The sequence below is a fragment of the Leuciscus leuciscus genome (assembly GCF_965113295.1).
Source record: "Leuciscus leuciscus genome assembly, chromosome: 7".
Taxonomy (NCBI): Eukaryota; Metazoa; Chordata; class Actinopteri; order Cypriniformes; family Leuciscidae; genus Leuciscus; species Leuciscus leuciscus.
The window spans coordinates 8805356-8830544 of NC_138731.1; the positions used below are offsets into that span (position 1 = coordinate 8805356).

The window sequence follows — 25189 nt, forward strand, 5'->3', positions numbered from 1 at the left end:
ATAATCAGAAGAGTTGTCCAAGAGTTTCCCTGGTCCTCCACGTTCACTAAGGTTCCGGACCAGAACTCTGTCCCCTGGTTGCAGTACCACCCCTCTTGTCTTCTTGTCATACGTCACTTTTCCCCTTGCACTGGACTTTCTACTATTCTTAACCATGAACTGTGCTCTCCATGATGACAAGGAAGTATCAGCAAAAGATTAATAGATTTCTAGCCCTTGCATTAGCTTTACTACTAGATATATTTATGGAGATGAAAAATAATAAGGCGTCCTGTACAGCTATAATCAGCTGTTTGGCCTAACATTCAATGTTGTTACGCTGCAAGCTGATCAGTTGGTTCGTTGCTGCCGTGCTCTATCACTCGCACACCATAAAGAGCAAATTGGTTTTTAATGTTTCAATTTCTTGATTAAAATGACATAATTTGGAAGCGGATAATTTCTTCACAAACAGCTCATTATGAATCAATGTTAGAATGCTGCACCTATAGTGTGAATAAGATCAGCGCAACGCAGACCACTGCATTGACAGCGTGAAACATATGATCTGTCTACGGCCAGGGCTCAGCGGAAGACAGAAAATGCCGGTCCAGCGCTGATTGAGGAATTCAATTAGAAAATAAAAGACAGTTTGACATCTTTTTTCTCGCATCTGTGAATTTATTTTTTAATAATTTGTTCTGAGATGAAGCGAATATATTTGTGCGGGAATTTCTCGCACTATAAAAGCTAACCTTGCGGGAATGGTTTAAATTATGCACAATTATAACTGCAATATTTAAACTAAATAGTCCGCAAAATAAATAAATAAATAAATACCCTTAAATGCTATATTGGACTCGAATCGTTGAATATCTCCATTAAGAACGATTCTCTAGAATGAATCAGACTTTCCAAAGCTGCAAATGAGAGAGAGAATCGTTTAGATGAACCGATTCCATAGAACAAATCGGACGACGAGGAAGCAGGGGCGTAGAATTTAGTAGGGACGTACGTCCCTACCAATATCCAGTGACACTATGTCCCTATCAATAATTTCGATCAAAACTTAAATTATAGTTATATATAACCACTGTTGTCCGGTTGTGTCTTGTGGTTTTTATGTAGGCTATTAGGCTAATTTTATTTAATCAGGCAACATCTTATTTAAATTAAAATCTCTTACAAGAGCGTTCTGAGAAAAATGCGCAATTCATGGTACACAAACGGTTAATCTGAGTCCCGCCTGCTTAACACACATCGCTAAACTGATTGGCTTTGTTTTTTCTATCTAACTTGTGAGAGGATCTTGTGTAAAGCGGCAATGCTCCTCCGAAGGAAACCTAGCGGTAAGCTAGGGAGAAATCAACAGTTCTGTGCACAAAAATGCGGGACAAATCAGTTGTTACTACTGTATTACAATCGCGGGATAAGTGGCGAACAATCGTTAGTTTGACAATCGAGAGAGAGAGAGAGAGAGAGAGAGAGAGAGAGATTGTAAGTGTGTGTGTGTTATAGGCTATATTATACGGACAAAATTTCACGACAAAGATGGCAATATCCTTGTCCTTGTGGGGATTTATTTATTTTTGGAAAACAGCTGAAAATGTAAAAATGCCGAAAGTTTTCTGTGATAGGCAGGGTTAATGTAGGGGGATATAATATACCGTTTGTACAGTATAAAATCATTATGTCTGTAAAAAGTCCCCATAAAACATAAAAACACAACATTGCTTGGTCTTCTTGAAATGAGAGGAATGTTTGATGAAGTTGAAACCCTTGTCATCAGCTGAGGCTGAAAGAAGTTTCAGTGCTCTTAGGACACTGAAAACATAGCTCAGAACAATGGCACAAGTGACACTTAACAGTGTTGCTGTGTGTCATGTCTAACAGGACAAACTGGACATTATTGATGTGAAACAAATGCCAACAGTTAATTTCTGTAAGTTCACTTTTAAATGAAAATTCTGTCATCATTTACTCTCCCTCAAGTTGTTTCAAACCTGTATGAATTTCTTTCTTCTTCTGAACACAAAAGAAGATATTTTGAAGAATGTCGGTAACCAGTATTGCGTTTTTATTTTTCTACTATGGAAGTCAATGGGGTCCATCAACTGTCTGGTTACCGACATTCCTCAAAATAGCCTATCTTCTTTTGTGTTCAGAAGAAAGAAATTCATACAGGTTTAAAACAACTTGAGGGAGAGTAAATGATGACAGAATGTTCATTTTTGGGTGAACTGTCCCTTTAATGACAGATGTCCCCGTCCCCACCAACTTCAAATTCAAAATCAAACCTACGCCCTTGCGAGGAAGTCTCCAGTAGGGTATGGCGGCATTATAATGTCAATAATCGCGAGAGGAAATGAGATCCTCGCGAGAGGAAATGAGATCCGCGCGCGCACAAGCGAAAGCCACACGCGCGCACATTACTTTTGCGCGCAGAATTTCTCTGCTCACGCGAGCAGGATTGTAACCCGCGAGGAGAAAACTGTGCTTTGAGCGCGCGCAGAATCCCATGTACATCTCATCCCATCATCCATCTCTGCTGCTCGCGAAACTTTAACCTGCTCGCTCGCTCGCGGTTAATCTTTTTGGCAGTAGGTGGGCGGATCCAGTCGGCATCATTTCACTACACATGATTGGTTACAGTTCCTGTCCTCTGTGATTGGCTGTACCAGTTTGGATCCCACCTTTGTTGATGTCTTACCTTCTTTGGATTTTTTTTTGTGTATCTCATCATGTGTCTTTTGTATTTTACGTGTCTTCTGTGTTTCATCTTGTAAAGTGTATTTGGACCATGCATTCAGTTTTTTTTTTTTGAGGTATTATTATGTGGGCAGTTTATTTTTATAGCAAGGGGGAAAACTCAGTTTAAAAAAAATACCCGTGAAACAGTTAAAATTACGTCTGGACATGATAAATAGTCACATGACCTGAAAATAACTCATTTGAGTCGATATTCATGAAATTCAATCGAATTTTACTGTTTCCATAAGGCATTTTTCATTCGATATCACTAAATGCGGATAAAAACGTGTGGATGTTAACATAGCTAGTGTGAAACCATTATATCTGATGATTCTGGTTTAAGAAGACTGCTGCATTGATGTGTATGTTGCATTTTACTGCTGTAGATGTTTGAGCTCATACTGTTGGGTAGTTTAATCTAAAGCAATGCATCATATTGAAAAAGATCTTGTTCTTAATATCACTGTCCTTTGAGAACCATGTATCTCTACAAAGCCAACTTTTCATGAGCTTGGGGAACATGTTGTTTATCTGAGAGTGTGTAATTTTTTTTAAGTAGGAGTAAGAATTTTCTCAAACCATAAAGTGAACACTTCATCCTTCAGTCACAAACATTCAAAATCAACATCTGAAGATATGTTGTGTATACATGATTATTGTAATATGCAGTAGAGTGTATTGATATAATTGCATAAAAGGGAAATACTAAAGCTTCTCAAGTTTGTCAGAAAGTGTCTTTTCTTTATGGTTTACTATTCAACATATTAGAATAAGAAACTGACATTGTGGAGATTTCATTTCTTTTTATTTCCATTTCTCACTTTGAGCACCGGAGTATTCTAATCTTGAAAACACAGGAATGATGCACATGTGATGTAGTGCATTCCACAATGATGGTCAAATTCAATTTGAAGCATAAATCCATCTCCCTGTTGAGGTGATGGGCCTGTCCAGTAGGCAAATGACAGTCCTCTCCTGTTTCTCAATCTCTCTCAAGCTCGTCCGCTGTTTGCATCTGTCTCCCTGGTCCATCCTGAAGTCTTTTCCACATTTGAATAGGCCTGGGAGACTGAGAAGTTAACGGAAATGTGTAAGAAAAACAGGGTATTTAAGAAGCGCTTAAATAACATTAATTTTAATACATCTTAGGGTCCAATTCATGAAGACCCTGAAGTTAATTGAAGTGTTTTTACAATGACCATCAGGTCTTTTGTGTTTCATCTTGTAAAGTGTATTTGGACCATGCATTCAATTGTTTTTTTGAGGTATTATTATGTGGGCAGTTTATTTTTATAGCAAGGGGGAAAAGTCAGTTTAAAAAAATACCCGTGAAACAGTTAAAATTACGTCTGGACATGATAAATAGTCACATGACCTGAAAATAATAAGGTTTGTAAAGGTTTCAGTGGTCACGTTGATATTATGTTTTGTTGTTACTTACTGTGCAGCCATTATAAACAATAAAACGGTATCTTAAGGAATGACACAGCTAAATAATCTTAAACAATGTTAACAGCACACTTACGGTTTTGTGAAGATGGTTCAGCTTCATTATCCAGGGCACTCCTTAACAAGGCTACCACCCGCCTGGCAGCGTTTTGTAACTGTGCCTGTTATACAGACATAAACAACAAAAAAGCTAACGTTAGCTTACGTCAAGTCTACAACATGCTGCCGGCAGATAGCGGCGGTAATGTAAGGTAAGCTAGTAAAATATTTAACTGAATGTCAAGCTAAGGAAATGATAAGCTGTGTTATACCCAATATGCACAGAATATTATGCACTGTAAGACATAACGTTACGTAACTGACCTCCTGATGGTCAGCCATGCCCGTCCTGGCTCTACTTCTACTGCTATTGCCGCCGCCGTTCTTCTTCATGGGATTTTATTGGCGGTTGGCACACAGCGAAATGGTACAGCCAATCACAGAGGACAGGAACTGTAACCAATCATGTGTAGTGAAATGATGCCGACTGGATCCGCCCACCTACTGCCAAAAAGATTAACCGCGAGCGAGCGAGCAGGTTAAAGTTTCGCGAGCAGCAGAGATGGATGATGGGATGAGATGTACATGGGATTCTGCGCGCGCTCAAAGCACAGTTTTCTCCTCGCGGGTTACAATCCTGCTCGCGTGAGCAGAGAAATTCTGCGCGCAAAAGTAATGTGCGCGCGTGCGGCTTTCGCTTGTGCGCGCGCGGATCTCATTTCCTCTCGCGAGGATCTCATTTCCTCTCGCGATTATTGACATTATAATGCCGCCATAGTAGGGTAGCGCCTACTTCCTTCCTGCTGCCGATTTTTCGCTGAACCCCCTCTCGAAGTATAGAGACAGAGCGCAACGCGTCATAATCTGAAGACCACGCCCACCAAGGGGGAAAACAAACCAACTGTCTCCATTGACTTTGCATTGCGAGAGGCTGCCTCCTTGTCATTTCTTGCTTCTAACAAAATACAGATAATGCCTAAAAGCTGCTATGTGACAAGGTGTACAGCAAACAAGCTAAGAAACCCAGAAATAAGTTTTCATAAGCTGTCGACCCTCAAAAACGAGCGTTTGAGGACATAAAAGTGGATACAGGCTGGAACGAATGGGTAAATTGTGGGATCCTGACACTCAGTATGCACTAAAATACACTACGTGTGCAGTAAGTTAAACATTTGGTCACTGGTGAGTCAAATATCCAAATGTCAGTTTTATATATTATATTTCTGTAAGATAAACTATCCTGTGTTGCCGATTACGGTCTCCTCCAGCGGCCGTACGTTAGTTCTCAGAGTAATGAGACACGTGACGCTCTGTCTCAACTGCCTGTATCCACTTTTATGTCCTAAACACTCGTTTTTTGGGGTCGAGAGCTAATAAAAACTTATTTCTGGGTTTCTTAGCTTGTTTGCTGTACACCTTGTCACACAGCAGCTTTTAGGCATTTGTCTGTCTTTTGTTAGAAGCAAGAAATGACAAGGAGGCAGCCTCTCGCAATGCAAAGTCAATGGAGACGGTTTGATTGTTTTCCCCCTGGGTGTGGGCGTGGCCTAAATACGCTCTGTCTCTATAGTTGGGTCATCACTTTCTGTGCTGAATTGGTGAGCACTGTGTGTGATTGTGGTTGATTGGTGAGCACTGTGTGTGATTGTGGTTGATTCGGCGGTGTTTGTAATTTATTTCAGGATGAGATCGCATTTGCAAAAGTGCTGCAAGACAATGCCTTACTGATAGCTTAGGAATGAAGAGCGCGGTAAAAAAAAACGCACTTTATCGACCGTCTCTTTTGACTTTTCGACGAGAGGAGCCCAGTATTATCTGGAGCACGTCTTTTAACTCACATTGCGACGGCTTTTGCACATTGGGGGGAAAAAGCTTGTGAGATATTATCAGCCTTCCACGTTTTACACCAGTACTATTTTGGAGAGATGATCTTTTGCCGTCTGTCTTTGAGGAGAAATATCGAAAACAAAAAAAGGAAGTTCAGAAGAGGTGTGTCCACAAACTACTTTCGATCTGTAGTGTAGAAATGAATATTACACATTAATATTCGTGACAGAGCCTTGATATCTTCATCGTGACTACTATGTCGACTTCACTGAAGGTAAGAACAGGGGGGTAATCGAGCTCTTGATTTCCGTACCACCCCCGGCGGCCGCCATTGGCTAACAAGCCTTCACCTGCTGTTAGCATCCCATTGACTCCCATTCATTTTGGCGTCACTTTGACAGCGAATAACTTTACATCTGAGGCGTTTAAAGACTCAATTTGTCCATTATTTATTTCTAAAGAAACACGACAATGTATAAAATGCTCCATTACCTTGTATCTTACGTTATGGCCCCGTAGAAGCAGTTTTTGTAAAAACAGGCTAACGATTGCGTCATAACAACGCGACTCTCTGGAAATTACCGTAGAGGAGGAGAAGCTCGTAGTCAAACGGGGGGACGTGGAGGCATAAAGTCAAGGGAGAAGCCCATAGAGAATCGTAATGTTTCTCCTGCTCCTAGCTCATGGACAGCTCCTACTCACACTCTCCGTCTCTGCAAGTTTCGGAAGGGAATGATTCAGATTTCTCTTGGCACAGCTCCTAGAAGACTTACAACTGTCAGACAGGCTGCTCACGTCACATCCACGTCGTCAAGCTCAGTTTGAGTCTGCGCAGTTCGCTCGGCAATCAGGAAATGAGTGCTTCTAATTTGCTTCACTTTTCTCCGTTGAAACCTATGGGGTCGCTGTGTCCAGTTTATATACTTTCTATGGGTAAGAACAAGACGATCGTTATTGATATATTTTCTGCCACGAAGCCTCGCAGTCATGAGATGAGTTTCGCTCACTTACACGATCGATATTGTTATGTTATGTTTTTCTAAACCGCGACTAGACGCGCAGCATGTGTTTTATTAGTGTTACTATTTTTTTAGACTGAGTAGGGGAGAGCCGGGACGATTGAAACGCGGATTAACCATTGAGATTTCCCTGAAAACCAACGTCAAATTCGTCAGCACATACAGCACGCAATGCCTACCTAATAATTTTTTTTTTTTTTTTAACTAACAAGGTGTATTATTTCATGTGCCATTGTAATAATAATATGGCAGGTGTATTAGTACTGCAACACATCCTTAAGTGTGCAATATCAGAGTTTTTCTAAATGGGCAGGCTGCAGAATAGGGGTCTCAAACGTGGCGTAGGCTACGCACAAAACGGGGCTGAAAATGTGCGTACGCCATAAAAACAAACTTGACGGGAAAATTTGCGCACCTGCACGCAAACTCTGACCCATGCGTAACGTTTTGGAGATGGAGCAGTTTTGCGACACCGATGGTGAGCTGGAGTTAAGTGTCTTTTTGGTCACTTTTAGACAGAAAATCTAAAGAAAATTAAACATATACAGAAAGATAATACAAATATAATTTCACTCACCAAGCCTGTCACTTGAAGCAAATATCCATCCCTTCTTAAATGTCCGCGCCAGCGAGCGCGTTGGGCCGTTTAGTGAAACTGACGCAAATAACAGTTTAAATAAATAAAATAATGATTTAAACTATGTTTTACTTCTAATATAAACATTTAGATTAAATATGCCATTCAAATTAATGGAGTTAAACACTTAAACATTAAATCATTACTGAGAAGTTACAACATTTTTTATATTAAAATTAAATCAATAGAAATATTTGTTGTGGATGCGATTGTTTTTGAACACTTTTCCTGTGGCGTGCTGTGTTTTAATGTTTTAACTACAGAGATAATTGCTTATCATGATAATACCAGATTGTCTGAGAAAATAGTTTCGTGCAAATAATGCCTAAGGCATCTGTTTCCATTAAAATATAAATCAATTAAAAATACAATTCGGCCAGTGGAAAAGATTGAGAAAAACTTTCTCTGAAATGTATTTTTACACTATTTGATTTATTTATTTATTCAAAAACAAGGCAAGGATAGGCTACTAAATGATTTTTATAAAATGTGACATCCGTATCTCATACTTTCCTAATGTCTGGGTACCGTTAAACGTTATCACGTGGATGAATAATCATATGCAAATGATATGCAGATGAGGATATGCATAGTAAAACTAGGTGTTGTATGCTTGGTTATTTCGGGGTGTACTTTAAGAAATACTTTCGTTATTAATTTTTCTACATGCCACTTAATTTACTGCTTACCAATAGTGTAATCTTTAACCATGGGTCACAAAAGCTCTCTTCAACCATCTCACACTATGTGCATTATGTTTCATTTCCTAGAGGACAACTTCAGACAGCTCTCTACAACACATCATAGACACTTATGAGACACCATGGACCAAGACTCAGAGCGTAAGTAGTTACCACAGTAAAAGCAGAGATAGTCATATGAAAAAAAGTCTGCATTACACTGATTAAAAGTGAAGTGGTCCAAATAAGTACTTGCTACACTATAGAATATGCCGTTATTGAATCTTATGAAATCACGTTCTTCCTTGTGAGCAGTTATCATGTTATTATCTCTCTACCAGGTGCTCGGTTTGTGGACGCCCACTGGGCGAAACTTGTCCAGAGAGTACAGATGGTGATGGCGATAGCGGATGAGCTGCAGTCCGGTGGCATGCTGGAATGGGAGCCATACTGTAAGATCAGAGCAGCAGATACTAACCAGGAGAAAATGAGAGAGTTTTATAAAGTGTTGCACTCTGGAGGAGACAAGGTTAAATCTGCCTTTTATTCTAGACTGGAAAAGCATGAACCATCTCTGTTCAGAGCCTTAGGTAAGAGCACACTAATTTTGGCTATTATACCACATGTGTCTAGACCTACAGTATATACTGAGATATGTACTGTTAAAATATGTACTTTTACAGGCATTGCACAAATTGCAGAAGCTCTTGTAGAAACCTTAAATATTTTGTCTTAATTTTCCATCTTGTTAACTTATTTCTGTCAGGACCACTATCGTCAAATACGATTGACAATTAGCATATGTTTTGGATTGGAGGTATGGTTCTGTTCTGGGCAAGAACTCCCAGTGCAGTGATGCAGCCTAGCATGGCAGGGTTCCCGCGGGGTCTTAAAGTCTAAAATTCTGAACTTTAAATTTAAGGCCTTAAAACGTCTTAAAAACGGGCAAATTTTCATCCGAGGTCTTAAATTTAATTTAGTCAGGTATAAAAAAGGTTTTACCCTCGTTCATTTCCAGAAATGCTGGCCGCAGAAAGTTATTACAAAGTAGAAAGTTATTACAAAGTAGCAAAAAAGTATCGAGTCGTAGCCTACAAAGCGGAGCTCTAGAGCAAGAGTCTCCAACACGTCTCTCGTGAGCTACCAGTAGCTCGTGACATGATTTGAGGTGTCCCCGGTGGGGATAAATTTATCCCCCCCTCAAAGTGATCAGTGCTACTACACTAGTGGTGAGACGGATCACAAAACTTATCACGGATCCGTGGTTTGATTAAAGTCAATTTTATTTTAAAATGCGCTACTTTGGCTGGCTCTGATATAGCTGCCGCAGCCTCTCTGTAATCACCACTCTGCAGACTTGCTCAATGTCCCGCCCACGGCGCTATCTGATTGGTTACACCTCACGAATAATAGCCTATCAACACTTGCGAGATGGTTGCAGGTCCGCTGGGCAGTGGAGCTGTGTGTCAAATGGAAGGCAGCATATTCAGCATATTACTGAAGCGGGAATAAACATAACAATAGAGTTAGTGTCCCAGTCACACCACTGAGAATGGTCGAAGTTACACATACATTTCACTCAATTGAGGCTGAAGCAGAGCATGTGAGCGGAGTGGAGCGGGAGCGAGCGGGGAGCGGCAGCGGGCGGATCTTGGACAGAGCGCAGAGCGGCATTTTTAAAAGGACGGAGCGTCGCCTTATTTTCCGCTCCAATTTCGCTCCAATTTCGCTCAGTTCACACCACGAGTCTGAAGCATGCTCAGTCAAACCTAAACCAGGATCCATCTGTCTTGCACAGTCATCAACAGTAGACTATTTTCAGTCAAAACTCGGCTCAATAATGGAGTTCAAAAAGTAGGCTACTTCAAAAAGGAAAATGAGAAGTCATACAGGTGTAGGCTACTATTAATATAAAACTAACTAACAATGATAATGTGGTACAAGAAAACGAATGTGGAGACATCGTTTCAGTCAGCAAAGATTCATTTTGGAATCTCAAAAGACACATCTCTCGAAAACATGAACGTGACCTACGCGAACACGCAACAAAAGGTTAGCAAATTGAATACGGTAACTTGTAACAAAGTGTAAATTAAATATAGCGTAATATTCAAACAAATTCGTTTTTTCATTCAAGTAGACCTAATGGTTCGTTTTATTTAGCCGAATTTGTGTCGTCCGTAATAATATTTATATTATTAGGCCCATTTATTCGTTTAATTTTACAGCAGTTTGTGTGTATGGAAGCCAATTTAAATTATAATCGTGCGCGTTGCGCAAAAGTTCACTTATCAAAATTCTGGCCTTATAGTTAATTTACTTTAAAAAAATTTATATGTATATTTTTGTTTATATAATTTTTATTTATATTATTAGGCCCATTTATTCTTTTTGTTTAGGCTATATTCCTTCTTACATAGGCCTGTAATTTGAAATAACACATTTCAATTTGAAAAATTTTGTTGTTGCTCATTAGTTGTTTAGGAGGTAAGGCTGTGGTCTAAGCTAAAAGTGATATACATGTAGATTTTTTTCCTTTTTCGGAGCGAGCGGGGAGCGCTCGCTCCTTTGTTGAGCGCTGAGCGATAATGAGCGGAGCGGCCTGATGTAGCTTAGAGCGGGGGAGCGGAGGGGTGAACAGTTCCGTGAGCGATGAGCGGAGATTCTCACCGCTCCACTCCGCTCACATGCTCTGGGCTGAAGCAAAGGTTTTATGATTACTTACTCACTCTTGAGCGTCTGGCGCGAGTGATTTTAATGTTAAGTCAATGTAAAGACGCGTTTACGCGCGTTTAGAGGTCGTGAGGCGCGAATGAGGTGTTTAGCACGGCGCTGTAGACGCGAATTGACTAACTTAATTGACTAACACAGATAATGCATCTGTCTTTTCTATCATTTCACTGTAGCTCAGCATCGCGATGTAAAGTTAACGTTATTACTTTAACAGCAGCAATAAAACTGTTTCTACTGTGATGGTTTAACTTTGCAATCAATCCGTGGTTCAGCAGAGGCTGATATATAGAATATATATAGTTTTTTCGTTGTGCATGATCACAGTTCATATGTGTGGGGAAAGATAAGCTTTTAGAGTAAAAATATTGCGTTAGGCTACTTCATGAGTTAATAAGAAAAAAGATTTTACAATTCCTGCAAATGCAGTGATGAAGTTCATGTTCTCATGATTTATTTTTATGAATAAAAATGTTTCAAACCCCCCCTCCCCTCCCTCTGTTTTTTTCACAAATCGCACCCTGGATATACATAATAAAGGCTAGATGTCTCGTCCGCGCTGCTGGCCAATGGAGGACGACGTCCGCACCTGGCGGCCATCTTGTCACACTCAGCTCGCTCACTCGTAACATTGTGTTTTAATGGTGCATGTACTTTTTAAATAACCATAACTTGCTCAATTTTCTACCCATTTTCAAACGGTTTGGTTTGTTATAAACGTCAGAGATGTAGTTATGGCACTGCTTACTTATGAATAATTATAATATGACTTATGAAAATAACATTGAACAGAACAGATAGGTGCAATGAATATGCACAAGGTATTTGTTTAATTTTAAATCAATATATAGGCTACTAAAACTCAGTGTACAAAATGGCAGCATGATATATATATATATACACTTTTATAATATGAATATTACTATTATAATAAAATAATTTTAATTATTACATGTTTATTTTAACTTCTTCAGGGTTGGGCCATTTCTAGGCTTTTCTCCCCGACTGTGCCTACTTCAGAGATCACTGTTCTCACCTATTTTGGCCTACCATCAAATGAATGACCTCTTCAGAAAGCTGAGACCCTGTAGTTTCTTAGGAAACAATCAGAATAATTGTGTGAAGTACTGGCACAGTACAGTTATAGAGGCTAGAATATTGTTTTTTCTTTCTGCCGGATAACAAGCATCTCTGAACTGACCACATTTCAGCCCTCTAGGTCACTTGATATGACTTTAGAAAAATATAATCATAATACTGTCATATCTTACAGGTGAAAGGTGATCCTACGGGATCTCGTTTTGAGACTACGGCGATTGGAGCATCCGTAGGCTGCACAAAAGTCTGGCATCTTCTCTTATAAAGCCAGAAATTTCCTGTATCATAATGTAAGATGTTTTTAACAAACCAAACCGATTGGAAATCATGTGCAACTTAAGTTATATTGAAAAGAAAGAGCAATTCTGCCTCTCCCACTGATGTAAAATTGCTGGGTAGCAGCTAAACTGTAACGTTAGCTGCTACTAGGTCTTGCTCAAAGCTTCTATTAGCCAGCTAGGCTAATATATATACAACTACAACCACATCCACAAAGATTGTAATTTAGACAAAAGATTAGTTGTCATAAAATCATTATTGGTGTCAGTAAAACCTATACAATTGAACAGCTCGATTGTGGTCTCAGCCTTGATAACTTGCTCAAGTAGCCGTGATGCACAACTATGGTGCACGATTAAGTCGTTTTTTGAAAAGAAAAGCTGCAATTTCAACATGTTTAAGCATCCAGAATTATAGCCACGTTAATAAAGTTTGTAAGAAACCAAACCGTTTGTAAATCCGTCAAGATTTCAGCGAGATAAAGAGTATTTGTGTTCGTGCAGATCACTCACCTTACATCAGGTACCACAGAGCCCGCCAGAAAGCTTGCCTGTGACAAGATGGCCGCCGGTGATGATGTTAGAGACTCTGCCGTAAGACATCTAGCCTTTATTATGTATATCTATGACAACAACTTCTTTGGCCCTGTCCCAAATGGCACACTCCGGACTTGTGGACTTCCTCAGAGTCCACACTTTGATGACGTCATGTAGAGCAGACCTATAGGGCCCTTGGTGCGAGTCCATGAGAGGTATTTTTGGGACAGACTCGATCGCCACGCCGGAAATACCGGCCTGGTTGTTGTTGGACAGGAGAAATAAAATTTTTGCGCTCCGACGTCTTATCTCCATGTCAACTACACAGCCTAATTTTACAGTTCTGTATTTTGATATTATGCATGCTACCTGGGCATTAGACAATAGATACATCATGCTTATTTAAATGATTTATATAGTTGTACATAATAATACATAATGTTCCATTTGAACTAAGATTACAATTTTAACACATAATGAAAATGTGCATGAGTTTCAGATGAATTTACAGGTTTCAATATTCATACTATGTTTACATATGACTCAGTAAAGCCCTGACATTCGGTTCTATTTATTTAATGAATCATAATGCGATCGTATTATTCAACGTGCTATTATTATGTTTGAGACATCAACCACTGGTCGATGACCATAATATAAACTGTAGGTAACAACTGGTAAAATGTACATCTAGGTCATAAAAAACGTAATATTTTCTTCTCAGCCATGTCAACAATTGTCCGTGAGCGAAATCTCCTCCCATCTGTTGTCTGATTGGCCTTTCGCAAGGATTCCTGGGTAGTTAAATTGTGCGGAGCCTGCATCCATGTGGGCTTTCCGGAAGACCGCTTCAAGGGTACAAAAGGGGCGCTACTGAGCACACTTCAGAGCGTTAAAATGCTGAATGGGACGGCCTACGGACTCGTAGACTCGGCGAGCACGCGCAATTTAAAGGAGAACTCCGGTCAATTTTAACATTGAGCTAATTTTTTTGTACATTTGGAGTGCTGTCAGTACAGAGAACAACGACAAAAATCGGTGTTGCCTACACCATGTTATCCGCTTTTTAAAATTTGCACCCTGTTGACTTCAATGGGGCATATTTTAAACCTGCTTTTAGCCTCTTAACATCCTTGATGTGTCATTACAAGTGCACAGCCAATGTGAGTGATTCCTTTAAAGTGAACACGGGTCAATCTGACTGCAGTAGATGTGAAAAATATGAATAAAAATTAAGTTAATTCGGCCAACGCTCATACCTGTATTTACATCCTGTTTTCGGTTGAAGTCCAAAGTAGTCGATTGTCGAGTTCACGCGTGTGATCATAGGTAACTAAACATATGCGCGTGAACTCGACAATCATTTACTATGGACTTCAACCGAAAACAGGATGTAAATACAGGTATGAGCGTTGGCCGAATTAACTTAATTTTTATTCATATTTTTCACATATACTGCAGTCAGATTCAGCGCGTTCACTCTGAAGGAATCACTCACATTGGCTGTGCACTTGTAATGACACACCAAGGATGTTAAGAGGCTAAAAGCAGGTTTAAAATATGCCCCATTGAAGTCAACAGGGTGCAAATTTTAAAAAGAGGATAACACGGTGTAGGCAACACCGATTTTTGTCGTTGTTCTCTGTACTGACAGCACTCCAAATGTACAAAAAAATTAGCTCAATGTTAAAATTGACCGGAGTTCTCCTTTAAGTCCACGAGACCGAAAGTCCTCATGAAGTGCGCCATTTGGGACAGGGCCTTTGGGAGAGCGCATGCATGGTTGCATAGCAACGACAGGCGCCACGGGAACATTGGACCGAATTTTACTAATGTGCATTGTAAATGTCAGTAATTGATCTTTTTTTGACTCAATCTTTTTATAAAGAATTATTCAAAGGCTGAAATATTTTAGGTTTATCTTTTTATAAAACCTTTTTTGTCAAAACTTGTACATGTTAGTAGATAACATGTTGCAAGACACTCTTTTAAATTCTGGCCATCATTTTAATTATCATTTTAATGTTTATGGAAACAAAAAGTGCACATTGATGGTAATTTTATTTGTTATTTGCTGGTTAATGTGTCGTGTAGGTCTTAAATTTCAATCTTTATGGTCTTAAAATGTCTTAAAAAGGTTTTAAATTTGACTTACTGAAACCTGCAAGAACCCTGCATGGATAACAGCAGGGAGAGCAGCAATAACCCCCTTTAGGGTAAACCGAACAGAACCAACATGAATGTATTGCAGATGTCATTAATGTCAATATTTTAATGTACAACATAATTCGAGAAATTAGTCTGATTCAAAGGGGAATTAGAAGACCAAATCCTGACTGACTAGAGGAGGAGCTGGGGATGGAGGGGAGTAATTTGCTCCTGAGAATAGCTGCTGATAATACTGGAGGAGCTGATATATGAATACAGTGATAGGCGTCGTATTCCTATAGGTAGACGTGGATCTGCTGAGAGTCTTTGCTTTTCAAACCGGAAGTAGAAAATTGCTCTACAAAATGCAAAAATAACTAATTTCCACTTATGGATAGACTTTAAGAGTACTTTTAGTGTTTTCAATGATGTGCAGTCTGTACATATTTTTTCCCTTCTCAAAAAATGTGAATCACCAATACTGTTAGCTTAGGGCAGTTGTGGCACAAACCTTACATTGGGTGGTGGTCTAATACATTTCTTCAGCAATAGACTGATAGACAGCTAGACAGCTAGATAGATAGATAGATAGATAGATAGATAGATAGATAGATAGATAGATAGATAGATAGATAGATAGATAGATGTGAAATGTTTGAAAATATATGTGAAATGCCTTAATCAATATATCAATTAATAAATAAATGAATGTATCAAGTGTGTCTAATGTTCTACAGGCTCCACAGGACATCACACACACTCTGAAAAAAACACATTCCTCAGGTGACTGATGAATTTTATAGTAATATGTTTTAAATATTGCACTCCATCGTAATTTCTCTGCTCTGGAATTTCTTACTGTAATAGAATCAGAAAAAAAAAACTAACTCTTTTAATATTGACCAATTCTACAGAAATCAGCCCAGTTCAAAAATATATGAAGCTGATCTGCAGCGAGTATCAGTATGTGACTGAGTATAACTCACTGTCTGCTGAAGATGTGCTGCTGTCTGAGCGCTACACACAACCTCTGATCCTTCGGAAACATAGAGATCGAATAGAGCGAGAAGAAGAGATCCGCTCCAGTGGAGAGAGCTTCCAGCAGGTCCTCAGCTCCAGGAGCAGTGGAGACTCTGTCCATCTCAGCTCTCTGTTCGACCCAGATGACCACGGGATCAGTCCTAGATATGTGATACTGCAGGGAAATTCTGGAAACGGGAAATCTTTCACTGTGCAGAAGATCATGATGGACCGGGCATCTGGTGACCTCTTCAAAGGGCGATTTGATATTGTGTTCCACTTAAAGTGTAAAGAAATAAATTGCATTCCTGGCGAGAAGAGTTTGGTGGAGATCTTGAGCTGCAGTTGTAGTTTATCATCAGATGAGATCTCACAGATTTTACAGCAGTCGCCAGAGAAGGTGCTTTTGGTCATTGATGGATTTGATGAGCTGAAACTCACACAGGACATTAATGACACGTCAGCACACACTGATCTACTTCAGAAAGCCCCACCTGTGGACACTCTTTGTGCCCTGCTGAGGGGTCGAATCCTGCCAGAGTCGCTCCTGCTGGTCTCCTCCAGATCTACAGCTACGGACACACTCAGTAATCTGCTCAAAAGACCTCAGCGTTTCTTTGAGATTGTGGGATTTTCAGAAAAGGGGGTGGAGGAGTACTTCCAGAAGTTTTTTAAAAATGAGGACCATTTCAGGGAGGCTTATACATATGTGAAGGCAAATGAAACCCTCATCACTGCCTGCTCAATCCCTGTCGTCTGCTGGATCATCTGCACAACTATCCAGGAGAGATTCAAATATGGTGCAGATGCGACAAGCGGACTGGAAACCACCACCTCCATCTACGTGGACTTTGTGTGCACTCTTCTGGAGCATCACTGCCAGGGTTTGAGTCAGTCCGTCCCGACCCTGCTGAGGAGTCTGGGTCAGCTGGCAGAGAGAGGGATGCAGGAACAGCAAGTCCTGCTGGATGAGAAAAGTGTGAATGAAACCATTTCAGACCCTGCTGGAAATCCATTCTTGTGCAAGTTCCTGTTTAAGAGAGGAATCCACCAGGAGACAATGTTCAGTTTCATGCATCTCAGCTTTCAGGAGTTCTTCACTGCTCTGTACTATGTCCTTCTGGATGAAGAAGAATCCCAGAGGAAATTTACAAGGTCACTTTTATTGGTTAAGTTCCGAATGCTTAATTTTGCAGCTGTGGTGCAATTTGCATTTGGTTTGTTGAATAAGGATGTGAGACTCACACTTAAAAAACATGGTGTGTTCATTCGTCCAAAAACACAAGCTCATCTGAAAAAATGGATTTTGGAAAAGGTTAAAGGTTGTTCCTTGTCTTCGAAAGCAGAATGTTTTGTTCTTCACTGTCTCTATGAACTTCATGAAGAAGACTTTGTGAAAGAAGCAATGGGATCCTGGAATCCACGTTCCATGAGATATAAGATACTATGGTTTAATCTAGATGTTAAAGTGCTCAGTAGAACAGACGTCTGTGCCCTGCTGTACTGCTGTACTGCTGTCAGTGCTGTCAGAGCATTGAAGACATTTTTGATTTGTATTTGTCATCGGAAGATTTGTCTATGATTTTGCCTGAACTTCACAAGTTTAAAAAAGCAGGGTAAATGCTTTAAATCTAAAACAGATATTTAGTGGATGTAGTTAATATCTAATCTATAATTTGCTGTTGCAAGTTAAACTTAATTAGTCTGTACAGTGATGTTCTCTATTTTATTTTGAAGATTGCTTATAAGAGGTCCATCAGACTCTGATCTCATTGAACTGATCAACACTGTCGTGAGAAGACAGACCCTGAGCTCACAGCGGTAATGTTTAAAAATATATTTTATACATTTAATGTGTTTTATGCACACATGCTATCATCCTTTAATGTGCTTTTGTTTAACTTTTTAGTTCATGTATATTTTTTCTGTGCTTTGGTTTGCAGTGTTCGTGAAGGCCCTCATATCAACCGCACACTTGCTCTGTCAATCAACAAAGAGCCGTCCAGGTGAAGAAGTGCATTTTTTCTTTTCATCAAAATAGTTTTTTTTTCTCATGATAACCAGAAATAATTCTATGATAAATATATTTTGTATAACCAATTATATCATCATCTTGTTCTCCCGTTTATCTGGCATACTTGGTCTCCGCAATCTAATAGATTATAATTCTAATAGTAATAATGCAACTAAATTGGTCACCCAAAACAGTTTAAAAATAAGGTACACACTTTTATCTTTTTTGACTATTGCTAATGATGCAAATATTGGCTGGTGCCCAACAAACCACCAATTAATCATAATTTTGTTTAATTCTTCTTTTTTTATAGTATCTGCATAGAGATTTTCCTGCACCATCATCACAATCCGGATTTGAAATCATTCAGTCTCACTTTTCAACACTCTGAGATAATCAACATCGACTGGACCAGACTTTTTCAGATAATTCACCAAAGGGATTCAGAAGCATTACTGTCATTTCTCTGTTCCTTCTCTAAACTGAAAAAGATGGAAATGAGCGTGAAGTGTCTAACTGAGATGTGGTCTGTTCGGACCCTCCAGATGACCCAGAACTGCCCCAGTCTAACCGAACTCTCGTGAGTAACATCTGGAATCACCTCTGTCCTGTTTCTATATGAATTTGTCTGTTGATAAGAACTGAGTATCTAATATTCAAAGGGAAATTCTGTCATCATTTACTCGCCCTCATGTTGTTCCAAACCTGTTTTCCTCTGAGGAACACAACATAAGTTATTTTAAAGAATGCTTGTGTAACAGTTTCAGATCCCATGGACTTCCATTGTTTGGACAAGAAATACAAAACATGTTTTGCATTAATCAAAATATCTTCTTCTGTGTTCAGCAGAAGAAAGAAAGACACACAGGTTATGAATGACATGGCAGAGTTAACATTTTTTCAGTGAACTAGCCTTTTAAAACATTAAAAGGCTATCAATTAATGACACTGATCACACACACACCTTTGAGGAATTGAAAACCTTTTATTTTTTTTATTAATATATTATTATTATTATTATTATTATTATTATTATTTTATTCATTTATTTGATTATTTCTATTCATTTATTTATCTTGGCAGTTTAGCAATTTTGCAATGCTCTTGCTATATCAGATAACCTTACAAAGCAAATGAAACCGCCCATCTGTAGTCCATGACCTTCATCCATTTAAACTGTTATGGAATTGTTTAAATGAATGTGTAATGAGCAGATGTGAAGAATGGCATTATCAATCTTAATCATTTTATCTGTATAATGTGTTTCCACATCTAGGGTAAATGCTGGCTTATTACTGGAGGATGGAATCAAGATCTTGAAGAGGTCAAACACAAGACCAAGTTGTATGATTACATTTGACGGGTTTGTATTGGTTTATCATTATATGGATTTTCTATGCAATTTCACGGAGACAGCTTACAATCTTTAAAAAGGAGACAAAAACACTATAAAATAACGACTTTTGAGGCATATTCCATGTTTTCTGAAGTCACATAATGCATTTTTGTAAGGAACAAATCAAAAGATTTAGAATTGTTATTCATAAATTAAGTTTTCTTTACATCCAGTAGCGGTTTTTGGCACGGGCGAACCGGGCAATCGCCCGGGGCGGCATTTTCGGTGGGGGCGGCGCCGCCGGCACAAAAAAAAAAAAAAAAAAAAAAAAATCTGCGCCGCGAAGCGGTTTCCTATTATCTATCATTTCACTGTGTGGGGAATTGGCAAATTTGCGCCCCCTGCAGCTGCAGGCGCCCCTGCTTGCTGAGAAGATGCCGTGCACAGAAGCTGTTTGTTTGAGAAGGGGAAAGGGGGAGGGGGCGCGGAGGCGCGGGCGCGGATGAAAGTTCACCTCTGGGTCTCTCCCAAATGGAACGGACAAGGGAAGGGGAGGGGGGGGGGGAGGGGATCCATATAGTTATCTAAGTCAGTCACACCTCGACTTTCTTCCAAATAACGCACATTTCATTCATAATATTATAAATACAGGCCTCTATATTTCCTGCACATTTTTGTTTTTTTGAATTGTCTGAATGGCTAATAATAATAGGGAATACAAAACGATTACTTAGTCACCACCACCAAGGTGAATTGGTTTAGTCTTGACTTCTGGTCGTGACTCGTCGTGAGTGACAGTTGGTATGGGGGATCAGGGGAAATCTGTTGATTGTCGATGTCGAGTACGTGCCAAATAAGAGATGGACAAGAAAGGTCAAAGCCATCAGGTGCCCAATTTAGAAACGAGCGAAAGATAAAGGTATGCAACTGTTTTCTCTGTATGATTACGGTATCCATGTCATGAATGAAGGGGCAATATTAATTGGTGGGTATAACTCTTATTTGTTAGCCTTTTTGCTATGATTCTTTCTATGCTTAACAATAATTCGGTTTTAACTCAAACACGAGATCTAATTTCACCATAATATTGTGCTTTGCAACAAAACTGTTACAAGTTCAGTTATTACACTGCAAAAATGCTTTTCTTACTTAGTATTTTTGTCTTGTTTCCAGTCCAAATATCAAAGATTTCTTAAATAAAGATGCATAACGTTATTTTACTAAAGTAGTAAAATGACATAAGATATTAAGTCTTGTTTTCCGGGGAAATAAATAAAAATTGAGTTTTTGCTTAAAACAAGCAAAACATGATCTGCCAATGGTGTAAGAAAAATTTCTTATGGGGGGGGGGTGGGCGCTCGAAGGGGGTCTCGCCCAGGGTGTAATTCAATGTAGAACCGCCACTGTTTACATCCACCCTAGATCTCGTAGTTCATTAACAATTCAATAACTTAAATGTTGATCTGTTTCTCACACAAATTATTGTTATAACAATAATTAAAAGCAAATATCAGGTTTGTTAAAAGACTCTACTGATGCTGTGCTTTGTGCTTTCTGATTATGAAGGTTCATTTGCAATAAACAGTCTCAAAAATGCACATATGATGACAGTTGGTCTGACTGCAACCAGAAGGTGGAGATTCTTCTGAATGACCAGGGCTTTTCCATGAAGACTTTGGGGACTTTGCGAGCGTAAGTTAAAACTGAGATTAACACTAAGAATACACCAATAAAAAATGAGAACTGTAATATGACACGAGCCAGTAACACAAACGTTTTCTTATGATTTATACAATTTCATTTGAACATTGCATACTAAATGTTGATCCTATCCTACAGGTCAGCTTGTTCATATTTCTCATGATTTATCTCTTGTCTCTCCACCTTGTTTATGGAAATAATGGCACAGTATTCCAGCTAGGAGAAAACTGCAAAAGTAGCATCTTTACCTGGAGCTGTGGAAGTGAATAAAGACACCAAACAACTCTGAAGTCATTTACATGCATTGTAATCATAATAGATGTGTGTCAATTTGTTTGTATTGTTTTTCCAAGGAGCTTTACAGAGTTTTTCGATGTTGATGCTTTGTCTAAATGTAATACTTTAGAGCAGAATGATTTTTTAGAGTGTATGGTTTATTTGCATTTGAGATTTGCTTCATATAGATCATGTGACAGTGATTGTATTAAATTATTAATACAAAATTGTATATAGTTGTTCATTTGTGTATTATGGCTTTTCTTAAACTGATATTTGTAACTGCTAACACGCATATATATATGCCATATACTTTTTGATTGCTGGAATGTTAAACTTCCTCATTGATGTGTTTGGTGTAAACTTATGTCTTGTATAAATGTAATGGTTTTATATAGTTTGTCGGCTGAGAGTCGAAAAGTCTGTATTATTACTCCATGTGTAAAATAAAATATGAAAAAAATAATAATTCTGAGTGTTAATGACAGTTAAATTTGTCAATGAATTAAAACCCCTCATTTACTTACAGGCGTGAGTCTAGAAATGTCCATTCAGACAACAGCCTACAGTAGCATATTGAGTACTAAATGAACTCTTAGTAGTGACCAGTATTGGGCTCATTACTCAAAAATGTAATACTACTCGTTACTAGTTACTCCTTTCAAAAGTAATATTATTACTAATTACTTTCTGACAACAGTAATTAGATACAGTACTAGTTATATCACTTTTCCTTCACTCCCCACAGAAGTCGTAATTTCATATCTTCCCCATAACATTATTCTAAAATGTAATTAACAACATATTTTTGCCTCATAATTTGATCAAAATACACATTGGATCGCAGTCATAAGTTATTACAAACACTCAATGATGATTGATAGTGACTTTTAAGCAAAAATGTTGTATTAATCTCATTAATTGTCATAGCTTTAAAGGAACACGCCGACTTTTTGGGACTTTAGCTTATTCACTGTATCCCCCATACGGTGTGACTATACAAATCACAACATGTAAATAGGAAAATGTTATTTTGTCACTTACTGGGAGCAGTATGCTAGCTGGAGCCGTTTACCTCCAGTCTTTGTGCTAAGCTAGGCTAGCAGTGGGTACATCAGACAGAGTTACGGCACCCACGGAGATGAAAAAAGTATGTATGGACTTATCTAACTCTGGGGGATACGGTGAATAAGCTAAAGTCCCAAAAAGTCGACGTGTTCCTTTAAGCTAATTGTAGCTAATTTCTCTGTTATCCATTAATGTTTCAATAATTAGTAATTAATTATATAGTTAATTAAAAGTTATATATAATAAGTTATATATAATTAAGTATTAAATATCAGTAATATAATTTATATCGGGATCAGAGGAATGTGAGCGGCCAAGCCATGTAATGCCAGAGTAAAGTAATGCCACAACTTACCCAACGGTGTTCAGGTCATCTTTTCTCCCGACAAAGTCAGTGTAATGGCAATAACTCCATCCGCTGAATGTAAGCTTTTCCATATTCCAAGCTTGCCTGCTGCACTGGTGACCTCAGGTGCCTGTGTGAGTCGTGAAAATTAGGGAAATAAATGTCGGAATTATTGGATTGTTGGACATCAAATCAGTAGTATTTGGATATCAAATCAAATCAATCTCATTTTGAATGCTGTGTAATTCCTGAAGGTTATTTTGTCTGAATACTAGCTTTTCTTTTTCAACAAGTATTTAAGTTGTTTACTCACCCATGGCATGTTATTTGGGTATATTTGAACAACTTTGTTAGGGTATCCTCACAATATGTAACCCATGAGCTGACCACTTCAGTCAGTTCATCTATGTCCCGTGAAGATTTAACAAACTTCTCCCATAAGGTACAGTCCAGGCAGCCTTGCAGGGCCAGCGTAGCCTCCTCAGACCAGACCTTCACTTGCCTGGTATCCACTTTCCCCCTCTGAAGGCAAGTGCGATACGCTGGTATAAGATACACGCAGTTGTGATTGGCAGAACCCAGGGGAGGGAGAGGGCCAGATTTGTAGGCACCTTTGATGGAGCCATAACACTGATCAAGAATCTATCCGTTTCTGGTTGGGCAGGACACATATTTATAAAAACATTTTAGAATTGTATCCAATGAACAGTAATTAAAATCACCTAAAATTAGGTTTGGGGCATCGGGGGACACTGCCTGTATTTTCTGAACAGTGCTGTAGACTAATTCTAAGGCAGTGCTTTTGTTGGCCTTCGGGTGAATGTAAACAACGGTTACGAAAATCTGCTGGAAGTCTCTGGGTAAATAGAAGGGGCGCATGGAGACTGAGAGCAGTTCAATGTCTTTTGTACACAGCTTGTCTCTCACTAGCGTTGTTTTGCACCAGCGCTCATTTATGTAAAGGCACACCTCGCTCCCTCGCGGCTTACCAGTGGTCGCTGCCACCCAATCCATGCGAAAGGGAGCACCGAAACCATCCAATGCAATGCCAGCGTCCGAGTCCGCTTCTCCCAGCCATGTCTCTGTCAAGGCCAGAATACAGGCTTCTTTGAATTCATGTTGGAATCGGACCTGGGCTTGCACTTCATCAGACTTGTTTCGGGGGGACTGCATGTTTGCAAGGATGATAGAGGGCAAAGGAACGCGCGACAGAGGTCGCCTTGCTCGCTCGCGTAATCCACCTCTCCTACCCCGCTTCCTTGTTCTCCGACGAGGTGCATTGATAGAGCTCCCGTTCTTTCCATACTGCCATTTGATGTCGGCGATATTGGGGAAAGTTAGATCTAGAGGTGGTTTAGAGTTCGCTGGTTAATCGAACTTCAACAGATGGTCTCGGCTGTATAAAATCCGAGACTGAGAGGCTTCCGCCAGATGGAAAGTTTCCCACAACACCACCAGCAGTATACATCCAACAGTCCATTCCATTTTAACCGGTCAGGAAAACGATCGCTGCAGAGCTTTATCATGCGTGGGATATGCGTTAAAAACTGAGATCAGATATAAAAGGGCACTCCGGATAACTTTAACGAGTTATACAACAAACAAACAGACAACCATCACGTTACTATGCTGCCGGTCGCTTAATTTTAATATGAATGTTTCATCAACCAATTTCCTGGATTTAATAAATAAGAAGTAAATATAGCAGACAATAGATAATCACGACACGGAGGCGCTGGCACGTGAACTGGAGATCGCCTCATAAATGAACCGAAACTCAGTGTATACGGTAGCCTACTTGTCTCACATACCTGAGAAATATATCTATAGAAAGCTTGAAATGTCTACTTTTAAACAGAACAATTTAAAATGAAAGAAAACAGATCTTCATCTTTGCAGCCGACACTGACACAGAAAACACTTGTTTATTAATAAACAATTAAAATGTCTCCTTGCTATATTTGACATACTTTTGCCAGTTCTTTGTGACAGCTTTTATAGGTGCTTTATTGGCAGCGTGAATTTTACATGAACGCGTCATCACCGCATTAAAATCAAAATCAAAACCTGTCTCAAAGATCCAAACAATGCGAACCTCTCGCATACGAACACAAGTGTGTGTCGATCTATTTCCGCCGGCCAGAAGCAAACGCACTTATGCTGCATTCCAGTCCAAAATTGTCATGCCTTTCACTCGCTAACTTCAATGGGCTGAATTGGAACGTCCTAAGCACTTGATCACTTGGAATCAGCTGT

The 25189-nt window shown here is 39.2% G+C and overlaps 3 protein-coding genes and 1 long non-coding RNA gene across 7 annotated transcripts in view; 3 read left to right on the top strand and 1 right to left on the bottom strand.

The window, feature by feature from the left end:
* The window catches only part of LOC309503321 (NACHT, LRR and PYD domains-containing protein 1 homolog), a 44265-nt gene extending 22520 nt beyond the window's left edge, over nucleotides 1-21745 (top strand). The window contains exons 7-11 of one of the 3 annotated variants that reach the window (XM_082176094.1): nucleotides 18136-18198; nucleotides 18520-18786; nucleotides 19483-19569; nucleotides 21109-21234; nucleotides 21452-21745. In XM_082176094.1, the coding sequence (XP_082032220.1) occupies nucleotides 18136-18198; nucleotides 18520-18786; nucleotides 19483-19569; nucleotides 21109-21234; nucleotides 21452-21482 (574 nt within the window). In that variant the 3' untranslated portion in view covers nucleotides 21483-21745. Of the gene's footprint in view, nucleotides 1-18135; nucleotides 18199-18519; nucleotides 18787-19482; nucleotides 19580-21108; nucleotides 21235-21451 lie in introns of those variants that run through there. The other 2 variants (XM_082176096.1, XM_082176097.1) reach the window with 2 other exon arrangements.
* On the bottom strand, nucleotides 3574-4560 carry LOC309503543. Its single transcript, XR_014207712.1, has 3 exons — nucleotides 4543-4560; nucleotides 4256-4340; nucleotides 3574-3799 (listed from the first exon to the last, which is right to left on the bottom strand). It is a non-coding gene; the product is annotated as an uncharacterized lncRNA (long non-coding RNA).
* Nucleotides 6196-25189, top strand: part of LOC309503324 (NACHT, LRR and PYD domains-containing protein 1 homolog) — a 79966-nt gene continuing 60972 nt past the window's right edge. Inside the window, exons 1-4 of one of the 2 annotated variants that reach the window (XM_082176106.1) lie at nucleotides 6196-6319; nucleotides 8472-8543; nucleotides 8723-8971; nucleotides 15910-15955. The gene's annotated coding sequence lies outside the window, so the exon portion shown is untranslated. Of the gene's footprint in view, nucleotides 6320-8377; nucleotides 8544-8722; nucleotides 8972-15909; nucleotides 15956-25189 lie in introns of those variants that run through there. The other variant, XM_082176105.1, reaches the window with a different exon arrangement.
* On the top strand, nucleotides 16084-18017 carry LOC309502551 (NACHT, LRR and PYD domains-containing protein 1 homolog; the record flags this gene model as incomplete). The annotated part of the gene is made up of 2 exons (XM_082174955.1): nucleotides 16084-17692; nucleotides 17930-18017. The coding sequence occupies exons 1-2, from the start codon at nucleotides 16110-16112 to the stop codon at nucleotides 18015-18017; spliced, it is 1671 nt and encodes a 556-aa protein (XP_082031081.1). The 5' UTR covers nucleotides 16084-16109.